The 25,642-nt window shown below is 36.9% G+C and overlaps 3 protein-coding genes across 18 annotated transcripts in view; 1 reads left to right on the top strand and 2 right to left on the bottom strand.

The window, feature by feature from the left end:
• Klp67A (Kinesin-like protein at 67A) overlaps nucleotides 1-1,376 on the bottom strand; it is a 69,139-nt gene extending 67,763 nt beyond the window's left edge. Inside the window, exons 1-2 of one of the 3 annotated variants that reach the window (XM_087361074.1) lie at nucleotides 1,237-1,376; nucleotides 468-547 (exon numbers count right to left, since the gene is read on the bottom strand). The gene's annotated coding sequence lies outside the window, so the exon portion shown is untranslated. Of the gene's footprint in view, nucleotides 1-467; nucleotides 548-854; nucleotides 1,141-1,236 lie in introns of those variants that run through there. The other 2 variants (XM_087361076.1, XM_087361075.1) reach the window with 2 other exon arrangements.
• The window catches only part of magu (SPARC related modular calcium binding-like protein magu), a 53,809-nt gene extending 43,540 nt beyond the window's left edge, over nucleotides 1-10,269 (top strand). For 5 of the 10 annotated variants that reach the window (XM_087361084.1, XM_087361088.1, XM_087361087.1 and 2 more), the window contains 8 exons: nucleotides 1,314-1,391; nucleotides 5,384-5,470; nucleotides 6,903-7,028; nucleotides 7,320-7,430; nucleotides 8,116-8,212; nucleotides 8,412-8,505; nucleotides 9,097-9,262; nucleotides 9,810-10,269. In XM_087361084.1, coding sequence (XP_087217210.1) covers nucleotides 1,314-1,391; nucleotides 5,384-5,470; nucleotides 6,903-7,028; nucleotides 7,320-7,430; nucleotides 8,116-8,212; nucleotides 8,412-8,505; nucleotides 9,097-9,262; nucleotides 9,810-9,886 — 836 coding nt within the window. In that variant the 3' untranslated portion in view covers nucleotides 9,887-10,269. The remainder of the gene's footprint in view (nucleotides 1-1,313; nucleotides 1,392-5,383; nucleotides 5,471-6,902; nucleotides 7,029-7,319; nucleotides 7,431-8,115; nucleotides 8,213-8,411; nucleotides 8,506-9,096; nucleotides 9,263-9,809) is intronic. The other 5 variants (XM_087361078.1, XM_087361079.1, XM_087361083.1 and 2 more) reach the window with 5 other exon arrangements.
• On the bottom strand, nucleotides 5,343-24,472 carry LOC110839981 (phosphatidylserine synthase 2). 5 transcript variants are annotated; one of them, XM_022084629.2, is made up of 12 exons: nucleotides 23,184-23,402; nucleotides 22,159-22,260; nucleotides 20,635-20,785; nucleotides 19,521-19,655; nucleotides 18,166-18,330; nucleotides 16,585-16,703; nucleotides 16,090-16,204; nucleotides 14,748-14,893; nucleotides 14,452-14,562; nucleotides 13,629-13,718; nucleotides 13,377-13,513; nucleotides 5,343-5,445 (listed from the first exon to the last, which is right to left on the bottom strand). In XM_022084629.2, exons 1-11 carry the CDS (start codon nucleotides 23,297-23,299, stop codon nucleotides 13,423-13,425), a joined length of 1,341 nt encoding a protein of 446 aa, XP_021940321.1. In that variant the 5' UTR covers nucleotides 23,300-23,402; the 3' UTR covers nucleotides 5,343-5,445; nucleotides 13,377-13,422. The 5 variants fall into 5 exon arrangements, with proteins under 5 accessions (XP_021940321.1, XP_087217216.1, XP_021940319.1 ...); XM_087361090.1 differs by lacking the exons at nucleotides 5,343-5,445; nucleotides 23,184-23,402 and adding exons at nucleotides 8,529-13,182; nucleotides 24,092-24,472; XM_022084627.2 differs by lacking the exon at nucleotides 5,343-5,445 and adding an exon at nucleotides 8,529-13,182.
• Nucleotides 24,473-25,642: the final 1,170 nt, after the last annotated feature.

The following is a 25,642-nucleotide window of genomic DNA, read 5'->3' as shown; positions in this document are numbered from 1 at the left end:
AGAAACACAAGTCAATAACTCATCACTTAATAAGCATATTTTGTTGTATAAAATAAAGATTGATTTGTAAACACAGTGATCAATAACGTATCGGTAGGTAACACGGAACACAGAGAAAGGTCACACGAGAGTTGAATGATTTGTTGACGCCAGGACTGAATTTGGATACTGAGAGCTCTTTCCTTAGGGGTTAAAGCAACCAGAACACGAGGTTGACCATTTACCTACATTTAGTGCCAAGGTTAAAAAAAAAACTTTACCTCCACTCCCCTTGTACACCTGCATGACATGATGCTTAGGCGTACATACAACTTCTTTTGTTTACGCAACACGGGCGGAAACAGTCGAACAAAGTTTCCAGCACTGAGACAAGTTCTGGGTTTTAAAATAAGGAACTATTGTATACAAGACAATAAAAAAAGCCATACACAGAATACTGAATTATGGAAATAGAATGTAACTTTTACCTTTAAATCCTTTTGTATATCCGTGGTACTTCCAAGTTCTGGCTGGTTTTCATGCCAGGATTCAGGATGAAATATGATATCTGTAGAGAAGAATACATTTATTCAAGCATTAATATATGCAGACACGAAGAATTTATCTTTGACATAAGACCAAATAGACGAAAGTGGTATATTAACTGATTTTCCGTATGTCTAAAAATTAACGCAACCATTTAAGACATCTCAGTCCATGTTAGTAATTATTCAGCGTTTGTTTCTGGTAGAAGAACGTTCAACAGTATTGTGAATACGAAAAAAATAAATATAAATATTAATATATTATTCATATCTCCAAAATGTTATTGTTCAAGAGACAATAATTCACTATAAAGTCTATCTATTTCTTACTTTTTAGGTTAGGATGGGTTAAGAATAAAAGAAAAAAGAATATAGGATTTAACTGTTGATTCTGAAAACATTTCACGAATGCTCAAGACACAATTTTTAGTTCACATACATAAATTAATGTTCCACCTTTTAATTACGTTTTACACAAAGAAGACATACAAATATTATAAGATAAACACGAGAAGATAGAGAACTAAGCTGAACTGAATTCGATCAGAACAGGGTAAAAGGAACGGCTTCCTGACAATAACTACGAGCCTTCTGGTTTCATACGAACAGGCGTTTCTTGGCCAGTTGAATAATAACTTATGAAAGAAGGTTAAGTGTTCTGAAGTATTATAAACATACTCGTATTTTTAAAAGTATTTTATGAAATACTTACCAAGCATACAGAAAATAGGCTGGGGGTTATTGTGTACAAAGAGATGCTTAGTATGGAGTTCCGTCATTATTATTTAGTCTCTTTCCATTTGTTCTTGTCCCTGAACTCAGATGAGAGCCAGCAGGAGGGCGGGGCTGAGAAGACGGAAAGCAAAGGTGAGTGCGTGCACAAAACAAATATTGTGCATTGCATATGAATGTCAGAGAGAAGCCGGGCGTATCTGCTTGGGTGGGCGATCACAGACTAAAGATCACTGGAATACTGTCCAAAAATTACTGTTATCATACGAAATAATACAGAATTATTGTAGGAAATTCAATACGAGAAAATGGGGCAATGCAAAGTTACTGTGTATACTTTTTTATATTAATTTCACAAGCAGAATTTATGGACAAAGTTTATTAAATTTAAAATAAAGACACGTAAAAGCAATGCAAATTTACAGTATACTTTTTATACTGGATTTATAACAGATGGACATTACATGAAATTCAATAATTAGTTACTGTGTACTTATATAAGTTCCGTAAAATTATTTATTATACAAAACTGTAAAAAAAGAGAGACGGAAGTAATGCAGAGTTACTGCGTATTTTCTTATATCAGATTCTATGTAATTTATGGACAGTTCTTCAATACACATCCCACGGTACAAGATTAATTAAGAATGAGTTTCAGAATTGGCTCTGGAATTTGCACGTTTTCACAGCAGATACAATCATCATAGAATGTGATCATCCTGTATTTTCAGAATGTACTCTCAATTACTAATTGAAATCAGTGAAATATTACCCTTAGATCCTGACAGTTTCTTACTAAAACATTCCCTGTGCTAAAGCATCGGGAGAATAAAGCTTACCACTCATGTCTCTCTAGTACTGAGGTTAAGAATGTATGGAGTTTCATCTCCAATCCTACTATACACCTTCATGACATACAACAACAATTTGAGAGTCAAAAAATGATGTCAGACTTAGGATGTTCGTCTTTACAAAAACTAGATTACTTCCGAACAAAATTAATTCGATGGAAATTAAATATATTCTTTTATCTTTCACAAACACACATATCTAAAAGAACCATAATTATTAATTGTTCTAGAACATATTCACTAGCTGCTGTCCCCTTTTGAAAATAAGGTATAAGAATTGTCATGGCCGAGTGATTATCTGTCCTGCTCTGTATTCAGGAAGACCTGCGTTTGAATCTCAGCCAAGAAACTGACTATTCTGACTGAGGTTTTCCTCAATGCTGAGATAGTACCAGCAAAAAGGCTGTGACCACTAACCTCATTCTTTCGAATTTAGTGTTCACAGTCATTTTTCCATTTTGACATTACATAACCTATACAGATAAAAAAGTATCATTACATAACCTAAAAATCATCCACCTCACTTCAAATCCTGGGAGCCAGCAAATTCACATCTTCACAATTTCATTGTTCACAAAACCCTACCATCTGCTAAATAAACCAGGAATCTAATACATTGGACACCTTAGTAATTTATATTTCCTTAAGTTTTATTTAAAAAAACTGAATGGGTGGTCTAACTGGTAACCTACAATATGCAGTCAGAAAAGTGTAAAGGACTTAAATTATCTAAATCAGGTAGATATTCAATTCTTAAATGTGGACAACAAAAGGTCTATGCATCTGAAAACACAGCATGGTCATAGTGAAGATAACATCTGCTATGCAGTGAATTTACAAAGTTCCCAGGCTAATTCTTAAATTATTCCTTAATGAATGCTGTAGATCAGTGGTCCCCAACCTTTTTGTTCCTACGGGCACATTTGAGAGTTTATCAGATTGTGGCGGGCACCAACCAATTAACAAAGCCAAATTTTATTTTCTCTGGACAAATAAGATATCGACACCGAATAATACACAAAACAACACGACGTTTAATGATATAAAAAACCACGCAATCAAAAATACGTAGTTTTATAAGTACAATTATTATTACTCAAGTGGGACGTTAGTGTGATGTTTGGCGCTGCATTTCATCGGCCAGTTTTTCAAATTTGGGAGTGTAGGATGATGTTGCTGCTCGCAAACAATCGTCAAGAAGGGCATTAGTAAGCAGAGATCTGTGCTTTGATTTTATAATGTTCATGGTTGAACGACCTTCATTATTCAGTATAACCTCTTTCCGTAACAACGCGGGCACCCAAAAAAAGCCTTGGCGGGCACCGCGTTGGGGACCACTGCTGTAGATGTTTTAGTACAAGCTAAACAATGCTTTGTAAAATAATCTCAGGCTTTGCAATTATGTGAATCACCAGCTTAATTTTTACTCCAGATATAACGCGTAGCTTAGTGCAAACTGGCTTATTGCGTAGAATCGATTAAAGTCACAGAATATGTTCCCTTACACCTAAGATTTTGTTTCAGGAATTGCCTTCTGCTTGAATTGCTATATCAGGCTTTCTGGGATAACAGCTTACCTCATGATGCGCTGCATTGGATTAATCAAAATTTCTTTGTTCTATTTCTCCCCCTCAACTTCCCTTTTCATTGCTGTTCCAAGAGTGTTAACTTGTTAATGTACTACTGGGAATTTCAGTGCCAATTTAGCCCTTTGCTAAGTCATATGAATTCATCATTATGTCCTGAAACTATCAGACTACATTTTATCACATTAAAGATAGTAGCGGAAATTTAATAACCTATGTGTGGACCATGATAAACTAACACAAGCGTTCTGAAATTGGAAAAGAACATGTTTTTGGTAGCTGTATGTTGAATATAACAATACTGTTTGTTGTAAACTCATACTGTAATCAATATGTGAATGTTTTGTGGCTGCTAAATTGCATCTACTGAAGATTGAGTATACTGTGATTTCTGTGGCTTTTCTCAGTTCCTCCATGCAAATCCAAACATAATTTAATTAATTCAGAACATCATTCTAAATTTATAAGAAAAATTCCATCATTTCCTTTTAAATGAATGGTTACAGAAAGTAGGCTCATAACAGAGAGCCCTCTTTTTTTATTTATTAGATGAGTGAAAAATTGAAAATTTAAATTATATTTACCAAAGTATTAAAGATAAAGACATTGGTAGGATAACTTTCATTTTTGGGTTAGTTTGATAAAAAATACAGAAATAATTAAAATATTATTTTAATGCATGTGGTTTCCTCAACAACGTAACTTATGAAACCATTTCAATTTGTACAAATTCTGTGCATTATACAGGGTGATTCAAAAGGTTAGGGCCAAACTGAAGGAGCGTATAGAGGGACTCAGAGAGAACAACTTTCGAATAGGAATCCATGTCCTCCGAAGTTTTCCTGAGTCAGTCGAGGCCACTGATGGTAGGGAAGTCTGATAACATACCGCTGAAATAATCGTACTTTGCTATTCTCCTACTAGCTTAATTTTGTTTTTTATTAATGTACAAGGATTACATTAGAAATCTTACAAACCAAATTATTTCAGCGGTAAATTATCAGAGGACATGGATTTCTATCCGAAAGTTGTTCTCTCCGAGTCCCTCTATACGCTATTTCAGTTTACAAAAATATTATAGTCCCTGAATACTGTATTTTCTATTTATCTACAAATGTGGCCAGTAAAGTGACAGGCTGCAAACAGTGTGAGTGGGGACTGCTTTCTGGTAATGTAATTTGTCTTTCTCTTTGCCAAGATGTCTCAAATAAGTTTTGGAACCACCCAGCTTCCTAATCAAAGGGCACGGGGGGGGGGGGGGGGGCTCATTTCATTGGGATAAAAGCAGCCATAATGTGAAGCTGACCACTCACCTCTGCGTAGTATCAACAGTGAGAATATGTCACGCTTTGCCTCTCATTTATTATACACATTAATGGTGTTGTGCTTCAGCATGGAAATTTTATGTAATGCATGAAATGGTAAAGTTCAGAATTATAAAATATGTAATTTTTATTATGGAATGAAGATCTCAAATGCATGTTACGTAAGATAGGCAAGATAACTTGAAATTACTGCACTACTTTCATGAAACATATCATAATTGTTGTTGTAGTTGAATCATGGCTGCATAATGGAAGCAGATTTGATTCATCCTAAAATACTACTTTCTATGTTCTTCTAACAAACTACTTAACCTTCCTACTTACTTAAGAATGAGCTTTACAACTGGTGGTGTCTTATTTCCCAGTAATGCAGGAGACTGTCACAACCCTCACAGAACTTCTGCCAAATCCCGACGATGACTCGTCACTAGAAAGTACGGATGAATCTGAAGGTTAGTTGCAGTAACGGTAGATGGTTTGAATATATGTCTACTTTGTATATAACATAATGAAGTAAATTAAGTGGCTTGCGAATAGTTATAATTTAACATTTTCACTAAAACTATTAACCAGCCAAGTGCCATTTCAGAGAAGAAACTCCTACCTTAGGACTGAGGTATGACAATGTGCTGCTTGGTGAGTGGTAGATGAGTATGAATGAATAATGACTAGTGGGATAAAGCTGAAGAACTTGGAGAATAACCTATTCCCATCTCACTACATCCACCAAGAATCTTATCTGAAATCACCTGGCACTGAGGTTCGGTCTGCGCTGGGCTATGGCATGGCCTAACACTTTCACTACCAATTGCAAACTAAATGACAAGGCTGAGTGGTCAGAACTCTGTTGTTTTGAATTCTGGAGGTACCAAGATTCTGTTCTTGTCTTTTGACTGATTTTTTTCATAGCGCTCCTTGGCTCCTCTACGCAAACTGTGGCGTAGTACCTCAAAACAGACCACAAAACCTCCTTCTATAATACTGACACTTCCCACTTCATCATTCCAAATCATCCCCCCATTTTACATTACATAATTATGCAATTAATGTATTGTTAAATAAACTAAAAAAACCAACCATGTTACTTCTAAACAAGGAATACATAATTGCTATATAAAATATAAAACTTGTACATGAACAAATAAACAATGAATTACCAATTTGAAATTTTATGACCTTTTCAATCGCCATTGTGCTTCCTCAAACAACTACGTTTTGAAAGATGGCTCTTCCCCTGTCCTGAGGTGAGCCACCACAGTTTGGCCTGTTAGATGGAGTTAATCACGATCTGTGGGCACTGGGAAATGGACTCGCTAGCCTGTATAATTCAACCGTGCAAAAATCTATGTAACGTAGTGGTTTGAGGAAGCACAATGGCGAATGAAAATTCCAAAAATTTGAAATTGGTAATTCAACACTATCACCAATAACATTTAGAAAACAATTAATTTATTTCACTACCGTCTTTTAAAAAACAGTCCATAGGACTCACCTATTCTTAATACAGGGTGGACGTTACTGCACGTACAACTTTCTGTTAATCGTTCCAGTATTAGTATGATGAACGCTACTTATTCAGTATTTACCCCACTGCATTATTATAATTTGTACTTCAATGCAATATTTCTTCCACTAAATAAATTTGGGCATATAGTTACTTTTAATTTCAAAACTCAAATTATCTATAAAATATGTTCTCACTTTTATTTTTAAATTTCTTAGAGTAAATAATGGCATTAAAGCACTGTATTCTTGGCAGACGAATTCAATCCAAAGGAGAAAGGTCGGGGAATTATTCAGTACAACGAGGAAAAATATTAATGAAAAATTCAATCATGTTATTTTCTGACAAAGACATTATCCAAATAATTAATTTGTTTACAGGAAATGATTGCCATTCAGACAGGAAAGCAGTTTTGGAAGAACAGAAAATCAACTACAGTGAATTCTACGTACCAGAATGCACACCAGATGGACGATACCAAACCATACAGTGTTACAAATCTACAGGTAATTCATATATGGTTGGAGGTTATCATGATGGCGTTTGTTTAAATTGTGGTCGTTTGGGTTGTTACGACATGTAGTCTCGTGGCTGTATATCATAAGTTGTCTTAAGATTTGTAATTTGAACAGAAAATTTGCCATTACAGAAACTTAAACAATCCATATGAACCACTTTCATAACACAATCTGAGAATCACTGTTTTTAAAATATGAATATTTTAAACAGATATTGAATGAAACAGAATAAGTAGTAGCTGGATATATATACACCATGAAAAATGTAACTTCGTGTAGGTTACTGCTGGTGTGTGCATGAGGACAGCGGAAAACCCATACCAGGGACATCTGTAAAGGACCAGGTTCCGAAGTGCGACACGATACCAGCGCCGCTACGGCCAATGAATGGTAAGAAGTGTGGTTCAATGCAGTGACACCATTCTGATATTATTTTATTAAGGATGATCAATACTTAACAGCTCACCTAGTTTTCATTTTTATTGAACAGGATCTTTGTGCATTGAAATATGAATGGGGATTTCATAAAAGCATTGATTGTGATATAAATTACCAGCTAGTTTTGATATCGTGGGCTAGGAATGCAGCTTCAATGGGGGGAAGAACGCATAAGGAACTTTGATTAGAAACCTCTTGGAAAATGGCCACCTGGAAAACTGAGAAGACAATGATGGGTGGATATATATAAGGGATGGACCTTGGGGTAACAGGATGGAAGATGGACAGAACTAGTCCAGAGGAATGCCCTATGGTAAGATTTCTTTTTACAGTGCTGAACCTGTGGGTTCTACTAACTTCACGCTACTGTCTTCAAAGAACTACCACACCTCTTTGCATAATTTACATCGACAAAAGTTTTGTATTTTCTAGTGGCAGAAGTGAAAGATTGCTAAAGGTGAAACCACTGAAAATTACATACAATTTGTAACTTTGTTTAATGCTGTTATTGCTATTGCAAATTCAGAAAATATGCACGTGTGGTTTCCGGAGACTGACCCTCAAATAATTAGTCTCACAGAGTGAAATTAGAGCAGATTTCAGTCTCATCTATGTACTAACATAACATATCTTGCAGGTTGTCCTGATCCCCGAAAACAGGCCTTCCTAAGAGAATTAATGGATCTAATGAAGAAAAAGATGGAAGCTTCAAAAAATCAAACAAGCACGGAGAGGTAACTAGAGCTTCCCTTCACTTTTATACTGTGTATATGTAAATTGTTATTACATCTACTTATAATCAAGATATATATTATAAAACAATAATTTGGTCAGTTCTTTTCAAATGGGAATGAAATTTAGTCTCTTCTAGCGAAGAAAACATATTACAAGTGTCTGAAAACAAAGTGCTCAGAAAAAAATATATGTTCACAGCTATTCAGTACCTATAAAGGAAACGTGGCAGGAGTCGACAGAGGAACAGATTGCAGCATGGAACTTTCTTATGCTGGATAAAAACAAGAATAAGGTAAGAATCTTAAAAAAAGGCACTTGTTCCATTCTCATGGTATAACACCTTGAGATTCCACAATTTATATTTAGTATCACATATTTGAAATTTACACAAAATATGGTTACCACTACATTTAGGCACTTTCCAACTTTAATCATCAGCAACACAAAAATGTTAATCAATCACCCTAATTATTATAACAGAACAAAAAGCAGTGGAAGATGAAAGAACAGTGAAAATTTTGTGAAAAGACTAGGCAGGAAAGCAGAGAGAGAATTATGCAGGGTCTAAGCCTTATATTTTTGACAAGGCCCACGTTTCCCCCGCAATATCCATCCACGTTGCCAAGGTTAAAGCTTTTCTCCTGAGTAACAGACAGTAGCTTTCAATGTATTTAAAACGATATGTGGTTATTATAAATCTCTGAAAAAATGTGCAACTTTTATTAGGATAATTTTTAGTTAAACTAAAAGTATATGGTAACACGTTTCACACACATCTAGTAGTTGGGCTAATTTATTTTAAAACCAATGACGTGCGATCCATTTGACTCTGAAATGCAACATGTCAGATGGTCCTAATGCTTATTTCATTAATGTCATTCAGGTACTAGAGAGAAAAGAATGGAAACATTTTCGAGCCCTGGTATCTTCAAACCCACAGCTGCGTCGCTGTGGTAAGCGACTGCCCCGTTACTGTGACGTCAATAATGATCGTAAAATCAGCATCACGGAGTGGCTCAATTGCCTCAGCACACAGCGCACCAACAGCGGTAAGTCTTCTATTAGAAACACAGTATTTCATTTCATGTTGTTCTATGCAGATTGTTAGTAATTCATCATGCAACTACTGTTTCGATTAATTACTATAAATACCAGTCTAATGCTCTCTTAAAATCTTTGCCACACCATTCACACTCTCTGTATCCCAGCACACTCACACAAGTTAATTTCAATGTCTTTTAATATATCAAGCACCACAAGGGACATCTTTAATTTTAGTACACTAATATGTCAGATGCAGCATAAGGTTAGGGACGTAACGTTTTATAATTGCATTCTAGGCATAGATATTTATTCATGAATTTCCATAAGCTGTAACAGATGAGGTCTTCACAATCTAATCGATATCCAATTTCTTGGATCAGACCTTTTATATGCTCGGCAGTGGATACTTTAAAAGCGTAAACTGACGAAACTTTTACTGAATTTTTGTTTTGTTTTTTGTGAATGCTTCCATGTTACATTGCGTTAAATGTTCAATCACTCTGCCTTTTTATATTTATATTGGGATTTGACACGTATATTTCTTGTGAACAGTACCTGTGAATACAACATCAGCATCGAGAAGGAAAGGTCTCAACCCACTTCAAGTTTACCTTAAAGAAGAAGATTAACCAGAATCCTAGAGTTTATAAAACGCTCTACATAATCAAAAGTGTACTCCATCTGCTGAGACGATAAGCGTCAAGAACATCATGTCTTTCTTCCTTTCTGTAAGATTTATAATGACGTGTATTACTACAGTTTTTGATGTTCACAGTTCAGCAAAAGAGTTACTCACTCATAGGAACATAACAGTTATTAATTTTAAATAATGTGCCAATAACTAAATGCAACAAGAGAGAAACAATGCAGTGCGTGCGTGAGTGTGTGTGTGCGTGTAAGTGTAATACGGACATTTTCATGTGTCTACCTGAACGTTTTTTTAAGTCATATTTCTGTGTTTATTTATTATTGTAAGTGAAATAATACGCATAAAAAGTCTGTCTACATAGTATTATCTGATCTATAAATCTAATACCCATAACTCATTAATTTCCTCCAAGATAAATTTATAGTGTGAAGACTGAAGAAAAGCAAAAAGTGAAAATGTGTACTTTGAAACAGAAAGCACATATTTTTCAAATGTGTTTTTGTGATTCTGCACATCTCATTGTTTTTAATGCAGAGCCAATTAAAATTCATAGTACCAGAACTGTTTTCTTATATTAAAAAAAAATGTTATTCTTAAGAAGGCCAAACCATCACAAATTTGTCTTCACATCTACTTCTTTACAAATGTTTCTGCAAAACGTGCTGTGTCCGCTTTTGAAACTTTGCGGTGATCTGTTTAACAAATCACTCCACACAATTTCATTAGCGTCCTAGTTACCAGTCACAAACAGTTTTCTTTTCATGAAGCCATTCCATAAACTCACTTTTCCTTTCTGTTTCCATATTCAACACCTTCTACCTCACAGAGGTAATTTCATTACAAATCTTTTTTCTTCCGTTGGGGCTACAGAATTATTTTGGTTAAGACAGCTTTCTATTTTCACAACAGTTCTATTTTAGCCAGTCCCGTGCCGTCTGAGGCATGCTTCGGACCGACGACACGGAATGCGCGCTGGTTCGAGTCTCGGGGGAAAAGAAATTTTCTCATGAGCTTTCAACCAGTGTATGGGACCGGTGCCACATCGTGAGGAAATTGGGGAGCTACAATAAGTAGCGTAATCTGGTCATGAAAACTAGTAATGGCTGGGGGTTCATCGTGCTGACCACACGTCACCCTATATCTGGTTGGATGATCATTCACCTCTGCTGAGGCATGTGAACGTGAAGCCAGCTAGTCGGCTTTGGCTCTCTGGAGCTGTTACGCCACGGATTTCATTTCATTTTTCTATTTTAGCCAGGTTTTACTATATAATTTTACCTATTTTCTGTAATAGTATGATCTACCTTGAACCAAACCTCAACAGGAGGACATTATGTGACAAAGGATAAGCAAATAAGATGTAAGCTTCGTTAACAAATACCTGGGGCATACAGTTTTATAAACAAGTTCTAGTAAGTGTACAGACAATCTGCAATCAAATTAATCCACAAACAGGTAATCAGAAGTATCAAATACAGTGTTGGAAGGATGTAATAAAAATAAACAGAACACAAACATTTGACAAACTACAAAGTTAACAAAGATAACGATGGAAATTGCAGCACCAAAACTTTCAGAGATCACATCTCTGGTTTATGCATATTTGTACCTGTACCTGCAGTTGTCATTCTTAGTATCATCCTATATTTAAACACCATATCTCTACACATGGACTGTTTTTTCCATGTTCCGTGCTTCACGCTCGACCAATTTCAGATGACTATCTAGACTTCAAGATTTTCCTGCTTCTTCAGCCTATGGACAAGGGCGCCATTGCCACCTTTTAAGTCAAATTATCTTCATATTACATTTCTGAAGTTAATAAGAGAAATGGATGTCCAACCACTAAGCAATTTTTTTATGTCAATATATTGTTATTTCATGATTCATAATCAGGAAAGATCACAGTAATAAAATGAACCACTGAAAAAAAAAAAAGAGTTTAAAGCAAACTTAATGTAGAAAAATGAACTGATGCGTAAAACTGGTTTAAGTTATTTATGAAGCATAATCATAGTTCAAGTCTAAGAAAAGCTCAGGGAATTTTAGTCATGGCTGTACCGAAGAGTTTAAACCATTTTGTTGCTAAACACTTTTAAACTACTTGTACTAATTCACGACAACGGCTCGGTGCTGGTAATATGACGAACTTTAAACAAAGTATTTTTTCTTTAAGATTTTGGGCCTGTGACTTTATAAAAGTGCATAGAACATATTCATGAATAAATATTTACAAACCAACATTTTATCCATAAAAGTACTGAAGCATATAAATATAATGTCTTGAGAAAAATACGTATTCTAAGGTTCCACAGGATTAGTTATTGTGGGATTTAATACTGCTCAAATTTTATATGATTAAAACAAGTTACTAAAGGAACTTCATACACAAAACCTGACTATTTTGCTTGGGTGCAATGTTATTTTTTCCATACACATGCACACACACATCCCAAAATAAGTTATAAACCATAACATTAAACAACAATTTTCATGAAATTCAGTACGAACATTGTGTCAAATCATACTACTGGAGATCCACTTTGACATGCTTCATCTCCCTATCATCAAAATTACCTGGAGATTACAAACCTGTGAGATAAGAATTTATGAGGATGTGGTATACTTCAAGATACTACCCCAATACAAGCTTGGAGATAGGGTAAGTGCAAGGGTATCTGGTGCCCTAAGCAAACCTTCAGCCTTGTGTCCCCTGCCCTGTCAACTTCAGTAAATACAAATAAATCATTTATATAAGATATCAGGTACTGATGGAGGCATATTACAAAACCAAACATGCATACACACACTTGTTCTTGCCTTTTGTCTTTCTATTTCTAGCTGCTTATTATATTCTCTTTTGCATTATTTCTCATTATTTTTTATTCATGTGCATGCTCTCCCCCTCCAATTCTGCCACCCTTGGCATATGCTTAGTTTGCCTATGACAGTTTTCAGCCGAATTGGCGGCTGAAGCGTGCACCAATCACATGTACTGTGCCATGGTAGGAAGTAGTGATGGGAGGCGGTGGGGCGAGATAGTGAGGAAACAACATGGAGTGGTGTCAGATGTAGCATCGCGGAACATTAGATTCCAGTGAATGGTTACAACACTGTGCAAAGAACATATAATAATTGGCAACAACGCAGTGCGGCTGCCGATGCTTCTACCACGGGGTTTCTGAACAGACTGAGGTCTCCCTGCTTACCAACAGACCTTCTTTGCGCTGATTGGTCACTCACAAAAGGCAGAACTCGACCCAGCCGCCAATTCCGCTGAAAAATACTATAGTGGTTAAACCGGCAGTGCTTGGAAAACAAAACAACAGAACCAAGACAACTGGTAACCCACCTGAGATTATATCTGGGTACTCCCAAACACGAAACACAAGCGTTACAGTTAAACTAAACTGCACAGTGGCTACAAAGGGACATGGAAGGTTCTACGGTATTATAAGGAAGAAAATTACCTCTGAAGCGAAGCAAGGCACATCAACAAACAGAAACCAGAATCTGTTAATCAGATTTCACAACAAAGTTCCCCAATTCACAGGACCGAACCAGGGCCCATCTCTGTCGACGCTGATCAACATCCGGCAGACCAGACCTATAAAGTACTCTCACATTAATGAAGGCAACAAAATGATGTCATTTCTGGTGGGCTGTATTTCAGTTTATTAAACCTCTAAAATGTAATTATTTATGAAAAGTGTTCTACTTACACTGTTTGAGATCTTGAGAAAATAAAAAATCGCCAGACTGTCCACCCTATTAAAGATGACAATCCAACTAGCCACAGCAGGACAATGTGACTGAAAAAAAGAGCCACATTAAATAAACTTCTACAACAATCATTATTACTCACACATTGTCAACAGTTCAATTTAAGTCTCTGTGCAATTTGCAAAGAACGCATCTGAAAACAATGTGCTTACTGCGATCAAGATAAAACTGTGCATTCCACGTCCGTTTAGAAGTAAGACGAAAGGAGATCAGAGGGGGTAGGTGGGGCAACAAATAAGGAAACAACAACGTCCAAACTTTAAATATTGTTTCCCAGCAGCAATACTTTGTCGCTCAGTGTCTCTGGAAATGTTTTTGGTTAGAATGGTATACACACATTTGTTTTCTTTCTACTCATAAACTACTGACATAGCTGGAACACATGGTTTGGTCCTGACTGGAGAACATGTTCCATTCTAAATTCTAAAAGTACGAAAATGAGGTTACACTTCTTAACCACAGCAGCAAAACAAAAGCAGTACGAGACAAAAAGGACTTTGTTCTAAAGATCTGCTGGTTCGACATGGCCCATGAAGATTTAAGATGGAGATAGGAAGATGAGTATATAATTTCACCGTGAATGCACAAACAACTAAGACCTCTGAAATTCTGGCCAAAAACCATTACAACACAGTGTCCGAATGTGATGACGTAAGTTACAACAAACTGCCATTGAAATTAAAAAACTGCCATAATCATCACGGTGTTACCTTTTCTTACTTTGCTTTTATAATACAGAAAACAAAGGTTCAATAAACTGACCTTGGAATGGGTTTTGTTATCGTCTCCCAATCAAATTTGGCAACGATAAGGAACTCTGTTGAAATTATTGCTAATGTCATCCATGACTGCCGACCAATTTTGGTACAATCTCTGAAACAAATAAAATGCAGACACCTGGTTACACATTACCATCAGCATAAAAACAGAACGCACTAACTACATGGTTATGCAATCCGAACTTTCGAATAATCTCAGTTACAGAGATGGGTCACAGTTCAGTAATAGATTTATAAAAATAATTATGGGTAAGTACAGCTCAAATTCATTGAACTTACGGATCATCAAGGTACTGATACACTTCTCTCATTGAGACAGCACCCCACAACAAGAGGAGGATGAGGCGTGCCAGGTTAAGATAATGCTCTGGAGGCACCAACATCACAAACTTCAGGTAGAATGTATTTAACTCAGCCAACAGGAACTGCGAAAGACACGCAGCCAAAATGACTTACTTAGCAGCAAGAGGGAAGCCATTTCTACAAATCTTTCGTAGAAAGTGCATAAAGTGAACACATATTACAAAAATCATGTTTCATTACACAAACTACTTAATGAATTTTGTTGTAAACCGAAAATGGGGCCTATACTGAAAGAAGTACCTCTGTTCAGATTAATTTACAGATACTTTCCACATTATAAAGCTCTATCTCACTTTATAACTGAAAGACATAGGTGTCTAAAATAATGGCTCACATACACAGTTCCGCTATGAATCTACCCAACACCGACTAAAAATAAAATTCTCATTTAACCCCACAATTTTCAACATTTAAGCACCCAGAATTGATGCTCAGCCATAGTACACAACATTTCAAAGAAGGAAACTTACACAGAACATAACTTGCGCCACAAGATATATATACACACACATAATACAGAGAACATCAACTAATAATTATATAATGTAATTTACATACACCTAAATGTAAACAACGATCCTTGTAGTAGAATTTTTATCGAAGTTACTACACTAAATAATTGTAGAAATTTTAATTTCAATCATAATTTAATTTCAACCTTAACAACTTATAACCAATGGTATAACCAATTTAGCTAAAAACGTATTATCATATCCACATCAATTTCGGGGGTCCGCAGTAGCCGCGAGGTCTGAGGCGTGGGCCTTGTGCCACTTGGTCGCTGGGACCGTGGGTTCGAATCCCTACTCAAGCCATGGATGTTTGTCCGCGTTTTTCTGTGTTGTGCTGTCCTGTGTACAGATAGAGGCCTTGCAACGGGCCGATCCCTCGTCCGAGGAGTCCTAACAAAATGTCTATGGATCAAGCCAACGAAAAGTTCGGACCTGCAGTGCTCAGGCACTTGAAGAACGGGTCGTTCCCAGTACCCAGTATCCAGTACATCAATTTCAATAGCCTACATTATTCTATACTTAATCACCTCAAGATTATCTATCCTATTAGGATCAAAACATGTTGTGGTATAATTAACAACTGAATGGAAACCAAAACAGTTCTGTGGGTGGACATATTGTATTAGGTTACGTTAACAATAGCTTACATTAAAAAAAGCACAAACTATCTGAATACAAATCAGAAAAAACAGAGAACTGTATATCACAGAAGGAAAATTTAACACTGACCATTACGTCAAACTCACCACTAAGATAATTCCTAGTGTTGCAATCCATCGACCCAGGCTAGAAGTAGACCTCCAATCGTAGTCAACCCATGAAAATGGGCCAAACTGAGCCACCAACCTCTTCAACTTTCCCCTAGAAATGCATAATGACTTAGGATACTTACTCACTTACAACTATATTATATAACCTTAACCATCTTAGAAGAGTTTTCAGTCTTCTTTTATAACTTTATGAGGGAAGACAAGCTTGTAGTATCAACAGAGTCCATGTCTCTTTCCCACAATAACCTCTGAACTAAACGATTCATTTTTATGAAACTTGGTACAAACATTACATCACTATAGGCCACTTTACTTTCATCTACGCTCCATGACATCACCATTATTTATTTCATAATTATTACAATTTTCTCTCTACCATATCACCTGTCTTCTGGATCATTTTCATAACCATACACCTCACTTACGAGAAAGATAAAAGCTGAAATAATTATATATCACTGTGTCTCTTACTTGTAAGTTGGTATGCTCCAAAGTCCTCGCCAGTGATATGTCTTCACAGAGAAATACTGAAGTGTTTTAAGTCCAAAATAAATGCCGAGACCATTGCATATCGCTGCATCCATTATCCACTGTGAAAATAGAAGCATTTGCATTAAACTGTTAGAATGTAACAGCAGAATACAAAGACAGTATCAAAACAAAGTTATTATTATTATTTGGTGTTCTGTCTGACGACAGGTCCATATGAACAGGATCCTTCCATCCTTTTCTCGGACTGGGACCTGTTCATATACGTTCTTGGCAGATGATCCAGAAGTGGTTTGCCATTGCCTTCTTCTGTGTGTGAATGGAGTAATTGTTGGGATGCCATGGAGGAAAACTCCGTGTTGCCTAGACCACGGCCTTGCCCAACACAAGTTATAAATTCGGGCACCGCCGGGAATCGAACCCGAGACCCCAGGATTACAAGGCCAGCGTTCTAACCGCTAGACCACCTCATCTTATTATTATTTAGTGTTCTGTCTGACGACAGGTCCATATGAACAGGATCCTTCCATCCTTTTCTCGGACTGGGACCTGTTCATATACGTTCTTGGCAGATGATCCAGAAGTGGTTTGCCATTGCCTTCTTCTGTGTGTGAATGGAGTAATTGTTGGGATGCCACGGAGGAAAACTCCGTGTTGCCTAGACCACGGCCTTGCCCAACACAAGTTATAAATTCGGGCACCGCCGGGAATCGAACCCGAGACCCCAGGATTACAAGGCCAGCGTTCTAACCGCTAGACCACCTCATCTTATTATTATTTAGTGTTCTGTCTGACGACAGGTCCATATGAACAGGATCCTTAAATCCTTTTCTCGGACTGGGACCTGTTCATATACGTTCTTGGCAGATGATCCAGAAGTGGTTTGCCATTGCCTTCTTCTGTGTGTGAATGGAGTAATTGTTGGGATGCCACGGTGTGTTGCCTAGACCACGGCCTTGCCCAACACAAGTTATAAAAATTCGGGCACCGCCGGGAATCGAACCCGAGACCCCAGGATTACAAGGCCAGTAACAAGTAGAAATTCTAAAGCACGCTCCACAGTATAATGTTTATTCTTTAAAGTAATATAATGTGAAGATTTCTGTCTTCTGGGTTGTTGCACTGTGTAGTCTGGTGGATCGTCACCAACGTTTCAGAGGTCATACTGCCTCCATCATCAGGGCGATGAATCGCTGCAAAAACCTCAAATCTTACATAATATAATGTGCAATGGATATGATAAGACTGGTTCCAGGATCTACACATTTTCATAACCAATAGGTATGCAGGGGCTAATGTGACAGGAGGATTCTTAACCTCGACATCTGGAGGAGACAAGTGGCTAACTTCATACTCAAACCACAATACTCCTCGACAAAGCACCCCAGATACACACACAGGACAGGAGACTGAGACTGTTCAGGCAGTCTGGATGTGGAGGAAAAGAGAAAATTTCATGCCCCCTGCCAAGAATTGAACCCAAGTCATCCAACCTTCAATGAATGAATGTGCTAACTGAGCTACAAAATCCTTAAACTAAACAAATACACTCATCCTACTCACATGATCCCACCAGCACTCGCTGAAGTTAGGCAGCTGATGCTCCAGTGTGTACTCCAGTATCTCAAACATTATCGAAAACACGGTGCAGAGCCACCAGTCCCTCAGCACGAGAGTTTTGAGCCACCAGCCGAAGAAATGTGTTGCCACAAACAAGTCGAGTTTATCCTGCAATGCACACACGGTACTGTTAACTTGGTACTCCTAATTCATACAGCGGTGGTAAACTTAGCCTGCAGATATGTGTTCGGGAGATATCTGGTTTGAGTCTCAGTAACATAACAGATTAACTGTGGTTTTCCTGTTCTCTCCAGCCAAATTCTGGGATATCCCCTTGAAATATGCCATAATCACATTATTCCAAATCCTACCTTGTCCAGCATCAACAAAAATCTTGCCATCTCATTTAACATGACTGAAACAGCTGCATAATTAAATAACCTAAGATTCACCATTTCTGGTAAAAGAAGCTAAGTTTCAAAACCACTAATACCAAAACCTGTGTATGTGAACATGGACAAGTTCCGACCACCTCCCATCCTCACGATGTATTTCCTTAAGATTCATCTTAACATGACCCTCATATATCTCCTCAGTCTTCCAAATGACTGTTTTCTAAGAGACTTCGCCTCCCAAGAAAATTTTTATACATACAGTCCATCTTAACTGCCTTGCTTACATAATACTAAGTGATCTGTACAAATAACGAGGTTCTTTGTTATGTAACATCCTAATTTCCCCCATTTTATCTCTCTTAAATCCAAATATTGTTGAGCACTTTTTAAACATTTGTAATGTACGTTCTTCCCTCGGAGTATGCAAACATAAAACATCAAATTACATAGAACTGCTAATCGACACAAATTTCTTATCAATCTGTGTCTTGATGTACAAATGCACCGCACTTTGAAAGTAACCCAACAACAAGTTTTTTGTATTTTTCTTATGTGTGGCTATGATTTGTGTAAATAAAACCATGTCTCCAACAAATCTACAGGGACATATCCTAGAGTCTATTATACTTTAGAACTTCCAGTATTGATTTTAACAATCCTTTTACATTTTTCTTTACTGACATATGAAGAGAACATAACTAGTGACAAGAAAAGAGTTATATATAAATAAATTTACGAAGTAAAGTAAGAATATATGAATCAGAAAACCATATACAATGAATTACATATGCCATGATTCCAAAACAAACACTAATTTAATTATAAGGCAGAAAAAATATAAGAAATCCCTGTAAAAAGATGTTTACAACATATAAATCCATAATGGCAACTATTTATAAACCACAGATATGACATCAATGATGATTATGGATCTTACAGAAGTGAATACATTAGACGACTAACCCATATATTGTGGAACGGATCCTCAGGTACATCTTCATCATAAATACGACAGTTTCCACCATAACTCTTCTCTTCCAATGGAACTCCAAGTTTAGAATCAATATGATTTAGTAAATGAATTGCATCCGTTTTAGTCTGAAAATTAAATGTCAATATTTTTAACCTTTACTGACCGTCTGTCATGGCTTGTCACGCATCACACTGCCACACCACTAAACCATTTATCAAGGAGTCCTGCCGGTAACCACGTAGTATGGAGGTTTAAACCCCCTATTTCATTCTGATTAAAATGAAGTAAATTCAGCTACTGCTCCCCATATCAAATTTTATTAAAATCTTTGGTTTTAGAAATAAAACACACTGACAGATATGCATTCAGTTTATGCCCCTCATGCAACAATTTTTTTTAATTTTATTTGTAGTGTTCTGTCTGACGACAGGTCCATATGAACAGGATCCTTCCATCCTTTTCTCGGACTGGGACCTGTTCATATACGTTCTTGGCAGATGATCCAGAAGTGGTTTGCCATTGCCTTCTTCTGTGTGTGAATGGAGTAATTGTTGGGATGCCACGGAGGAAAACTCCGTGTTGCCTAGACCACGGCCTTGCCAAACACAAGTTATAAATTCGGGCACCGCCGGGAATCGAACCCGAGACCCCAGGATTACAAGGCCAGCGTTCTAACCGCTAGACCACCTCATCTTATTATTATTTAGTGTTCTGTCTGACGACAGGTCCATATGAACAGGATCCTTCCATCCTTTTCTTGGACTGGGACCTGTTCATATACGTTCTTGGCAGATGATCCAGAAGTGGTTTGCCATTGCCTTCTTCTGTGTGTGAATCGAGTAATTGTTGGGATGCCACGGAGGAAAACTCCGTGTTGCCTAGACCACGGCCTTGCCCAACACAAGTTATAAATTCGGGCACCGCCGGGATTCGAACCCGAGACCCCAGGATTACAAGGCCAGCCTTCTAACCGCTAGACCACCGTGGCACGGTATGCAACAAATGCAAACAATAAATGTACTTTAATGGCAATTAAAACTGATTTTAATAATGCCTGACCTTTAAATCAGCAGAAAATCACACAGTTAACGCAACATAAACTACCTGGAAAAGAGTAAATATGAGGCCCAGTTCATAAACAATACTGCAACAAAACGTAAACCTCCACACGGCAGGGTGTGGTCGCTTGAATACTCCATCAGGTGTGACTGTCACTCCTAAGAGGATGAAAGCCAACACGCTAGCCACGAGACCTCTGCAACAATCGAAGAGCACGTTCATTAATATCCAGCATAAACAATACTTGAACGGCATATTCCCACGAGTTCACCGACAATCCAAAGTCATTCTTCACTCCACATCATGTAGGTCGCTGCTGCACTATTGTGTTCTGGGTTTGTTGTGGGTCTTTCTTGCACTGTACTACATGGGTTATTGCTGCATATTATGCCATTCTTGCACAAACACAGTTACTGCTGCCTTTGTTAATAGAGAAAAATGTCACCAGCAAATGGGGCATTCCCCACTTAATGGTACCTGCACCTTGTCATGGTGGTGGTGCCTGAGTACCTCAGTGACCCCAAGAGCTACTGGTAGGGCCTCCCTAGCCAGATTGGTCGAGGGGGAGAGGTCAGACTGAGACAGGTACCCTGGTCCTCCAGGTTGGGGGTTGGTCGCAAGACCAACAACCTTGCACCGTAAAAAGGAAGATGTTTCGAAACCTCGATCAAAGCCTCGGACAGACGGACCTAACAGAAGGACCGAACGGAAGAGGAGAATTGAGGAGGCCATGGACCGAATACGGACCAGAAAGGAGGAGGCGGAGGAGGAGGGGAGGAAGACAATTAGCATTTCCTTCCCTGACTGCAAATGCCTTGCAACATTAGCTTCCACCAGTGAACATGACTACAATGGGTTCTAACAATAGTGTTGAATCATGTGGAACAGCCCATAAGGTTGTTCTTAGTGCATCCTAGGGCATGAAGAACATCTAATATCTCAACAATTCTTGTACTTAGTCCAGCAAAATGCATTGCACATGTTGGTTGAATATGTCACTGTGAAGCAACCTTCATAATAAACTGTCAATAAACAAAAAAAAACCCATCAAACTGTGATCTACAATGGACAATCAGCCTTGTGTCCTTACTACAATGCCCTGAGAATTTACAATACTTAAAGAGACACTTCCCAGTAATCCTACGTAGAAAATATATTATGTAGATATGACACACAAAATGGTGTAAAGATGCAACCAAAAGAATTAGACAGGGGTGAGTGATCAGCTTCACCCTCTGATTGCTTACACTGAGGTAATTAATCACAAAGTATCAATTGGAAAGGGAATTAGTGGACCCCACAGGTGATCCAGACGAGGAAAATCTTTGTCCCTACCAGAAACTGAACATGCAGCCAGTCACTCTACTGTCTGGTCTAGGCATGTCAGATTTAAGGTTTTCATGGCAGTGAGTCTGAAGATGGCTGCCGTCTTCAATCCCAGACATACTAATTTAATTTTGTTTGTGTTTGATGTGCATATAAAACTGTCTATTCACATCTGTAGCACTCAGTTTTATTTCAGCTTCTGTCATCATTTCTGGGGACAAAATACACAAAATATGCCCATACCTCTTAGTGTTATATGAAGTATCATCCCAGACAGGTTCAAACACAGCCACATAAATCAGAACACTCACAAGTACAAATAGAACTGTAAGTGTATGGGCACGCCTGAAACAAAACAAAAACATGTAGAACCAATTAGTAACAGAATACACTTCAACCAATCATCGTTTATGTATTACAAAAATTAGCTATTATAATAGCTAAAATACCTATTTCTCTAAATAACATGTACTAAAATAATGTGACTACTTATTTCTTACATCAAACACGTACGGAGTAAAACCTGGTCTCTCGTTACGAGAAAAGAACATACGCTCTAAGAAAGAGAATGTAACATGAAAATGAAAAGAAATTACATAATGTGGAGCCTGAAATTTCTATTCTTCCCATAATATTGTTAAGGTGATTAAATTAATGAGGATATGATGGAAAGCATCTATACCTGTAAATTATAAATGCATACAAAAGTTTAGTTTAAAAACCTGATGATGAGATGAGGCAACTTGGGAGACCTTGATACAATGATAACATCAAAAAGAATATTAGATAAATAAGATGTGAATGAGTGGACTATATTCAGCTGATGTAATCACCTTCCTCCCCCAAAAAATCTGACAAACACCTAAACCCTCAAATGGTAAACAAACCAAAACAGGGGTAGGAAAAATAATTGGTGGGTTTTTGTAAATATGTTGATAGACCTTCACAATTCATAAAGTATGAAAGTTTTTAAATAAACTATAAATAAATAAATAAGATCACGTTAAGGTAGGTTACATTGGTGTAATACAGGCCAGTAATATTCATGGAAGTCACGTGGGCAACATTGTAATTGGAGTCAATCTTTTCAGGTTATGGTTTTATCACTAATCTTCAAAACCTCTAATCTACTAAATGAGCTCAAAAAATGCTTGGAGAACACACAAGTTGTGTTGGAACTACATGGCCTCGTCTAACTACATGTAACGAAACGTGGGCTTTCTGTCAAATCATTGCTCCCAAAAACACTTTTAATTTATGTGGTTTACCAGAAATACGTAACGGTGCCATCGTCAGAAAATTTTAGTCCAGGTTCACGATAAAGCGATTCGGAAATGTCAGCCTTTCTCTCATCCTTCGATCCCAGAACTTTACGGGAAACCATTATTTCCACTATCGGTAGGTTTTCTACATGCCACTGTAGTTCTTTTACGGAACACGATACACGATACCGACATTTACATAAATCATGGTTGCCAAATTAACACCAAATTAAATAGAACTTAGTGGGGAAACTCGCTTGAAGGTGATATTATACATTTTCAACTATAAATTTTCTTTTCTACAATCCTGCTTGTGATATAACACCTTCCAGCCATATATAATTAATTAATTACTACCAAACAATGGCACTAATCCACAGTTTCCCTGCCATAAATGTGGAACATGTCATAATATGAATACCAGCACTTATGTACACATAAAATACTAATACAAACATAAATACATAGTTTCTGCAGCTATTCACACATATATCTACAGCATTTAATATTTTTTAATTTAAGTAAATTCTATTGGAGCAGGAGATAGATAAAAATATATCTTTGAATGCTGCCTTACATACTTTTATATAATGAAACTTTATGAGTACACTAAGTTTAGTAAAATGGAATGATCCTCCTCTAACATAAAATAATTTAGCTTCTCTAAGGCTCAAACAAATATAATGGAAATCTAAATAGTATATAGCATCAATTTATCTGTACTTGTACTTTTAAATAGTCTTGTTAGAAATATTATTGTATAACTAGTTTCACTAAAATAAAAGCAATAAAAGTGCAGTCCAAATAAATTATATTGTTAAACTTCTCTTCATTTAGTTTTTTATTCTCACTCCTAATGTTGTGTCCCATATTCTCAATATGAAAATCTGATAATGCAAAGTAAACATACTTACATCTGCTGTCTACAGCAATTGGTAACTAATGTCTTCTCAGCAAGGCTTCACCAAGTTTTCCCTTATGATTTCTTGTGCTGACTATCACACGAGACTTGAGCTTTAAAGTCACTTTAAATGGACATACTTTTACTTAATTGTACATGGAATATAGAGGTAAGAATGAATTATGAAGTTCCCTAGTATCATACTACACACATCTGTTATTGTGTAAGGAATTTTATCAGTGTTTGCTTGAACATAAACCGCAAAATATATACTGAGCCAATTTAAATACTTTTATTTTATTAATGTCAGAGAGAGGGAATCATCCTGATGATGGAGGCAGTAAGCTCTTCTGAAACACTAGTCAGTAGTAACTGCCAACTACATGGTGCTACATCCCAAGAAACAGCAATCCTAATACTTATCACTGTGAGAACCTCAAGCCTCACATTATCTTACCAAGTTTGTTTGTATAGATAAGGTTCCTAGAACAAGGATATCATGAACCATAAAATTATGAAGTGAGAAGGTGACACACAAACAGACCGATTATTGTGTTTTACAAAAAGAGACAGGGTTTTTGTTATCATGATATTCATACGTTTGTTCTCTCCTAGTAACTTTTAAGCCAAAACTGATTAATATTAAAATTAAAAATGCCATTAGAAGCCACTCCACCTTTGAACTTCTTAACTTACTGCCATCAGTAATACCAACATGATGCCCAGTAATCTGTGAGAAGAGACTTGACACCAGTGCCATTTTTGTAGGGTTCTGAAATGTTGCATTATCTTTGAAAACTTTAAGATAATTTTCTTGGAGTATGCAAATGAGATACCTGCAAAAAATCTATATTTAGATTTCCATCTGGCAATAACCAATGATCTAGGAATTTGAAATTTAGTATGCAGTAACTCGTAAACACAGAGTTACTATGTATGAAATATTGAAAGAATAACAAATGTGGTTATTACACATTATTTCAGGATCCTATATTACATAGTGTCGGTCGCTTCCACCTCACAAGTCTGCGTGTCTGCCATGTCTGTATTACCAATTGTAGTGAATTAGAAATGTGCAAATTTGAGGTAGCTTCCGAAGACATAATATCCATACCAAATTACCTAAAATTCTCTCCATTAGTTTTTGAGTTCAATCACACAGACAGACATGTTCAACTCTATGATTGTTCACTTCATGTGCATCACGCAAAGAATAAATAATAATTCTTCAATATGATTCTCAGGGTCTAAATACAAATTTTTAGGTAAGATTTTCTAGGTTCCTCGAGTGTAGTGGTTCCAAAGCTGTGGTGTCGAGAAAACTTCCTTAATATTTATGGGCAGACAAAATGTTTCAGGTGCGTAACTGAGATGTGTAGTTAGAGTAAAAATAATGATTAGTGAAACATCAGGCTAAGTGAGTCTGAGGAAGAATGTGCAGGAGAATACCTGGTTGAGGGGGGAATCTAAACATGTGCAGGTTCTGATCTTTAAAGGAAAAGGTAAATGGAGAGCAAATTTTGGGAACTATTACAGTACAATGGAGTAAATATATTTTCCAAAT

This window comes from Zootermopsis nevadensis, unplaced genomic scaffold, assembly GCF_977971745.1.
Source record: "Zootermopsis nevadensis isolate Lab colony 2312 unplaced genomic scaffold, Znev_1.0 Znev_ptg000050l, whole genome shotgun sequence".
NCBI lineage: Eukaryota > Metazoa > Arthropoda > Insecta > Blattodea > Termopsidae > Zootermopsis > Zootermopsis nevadensis.
This window is presented reverse-complemented; position numbering and strand designations above follow the sequence as displayed.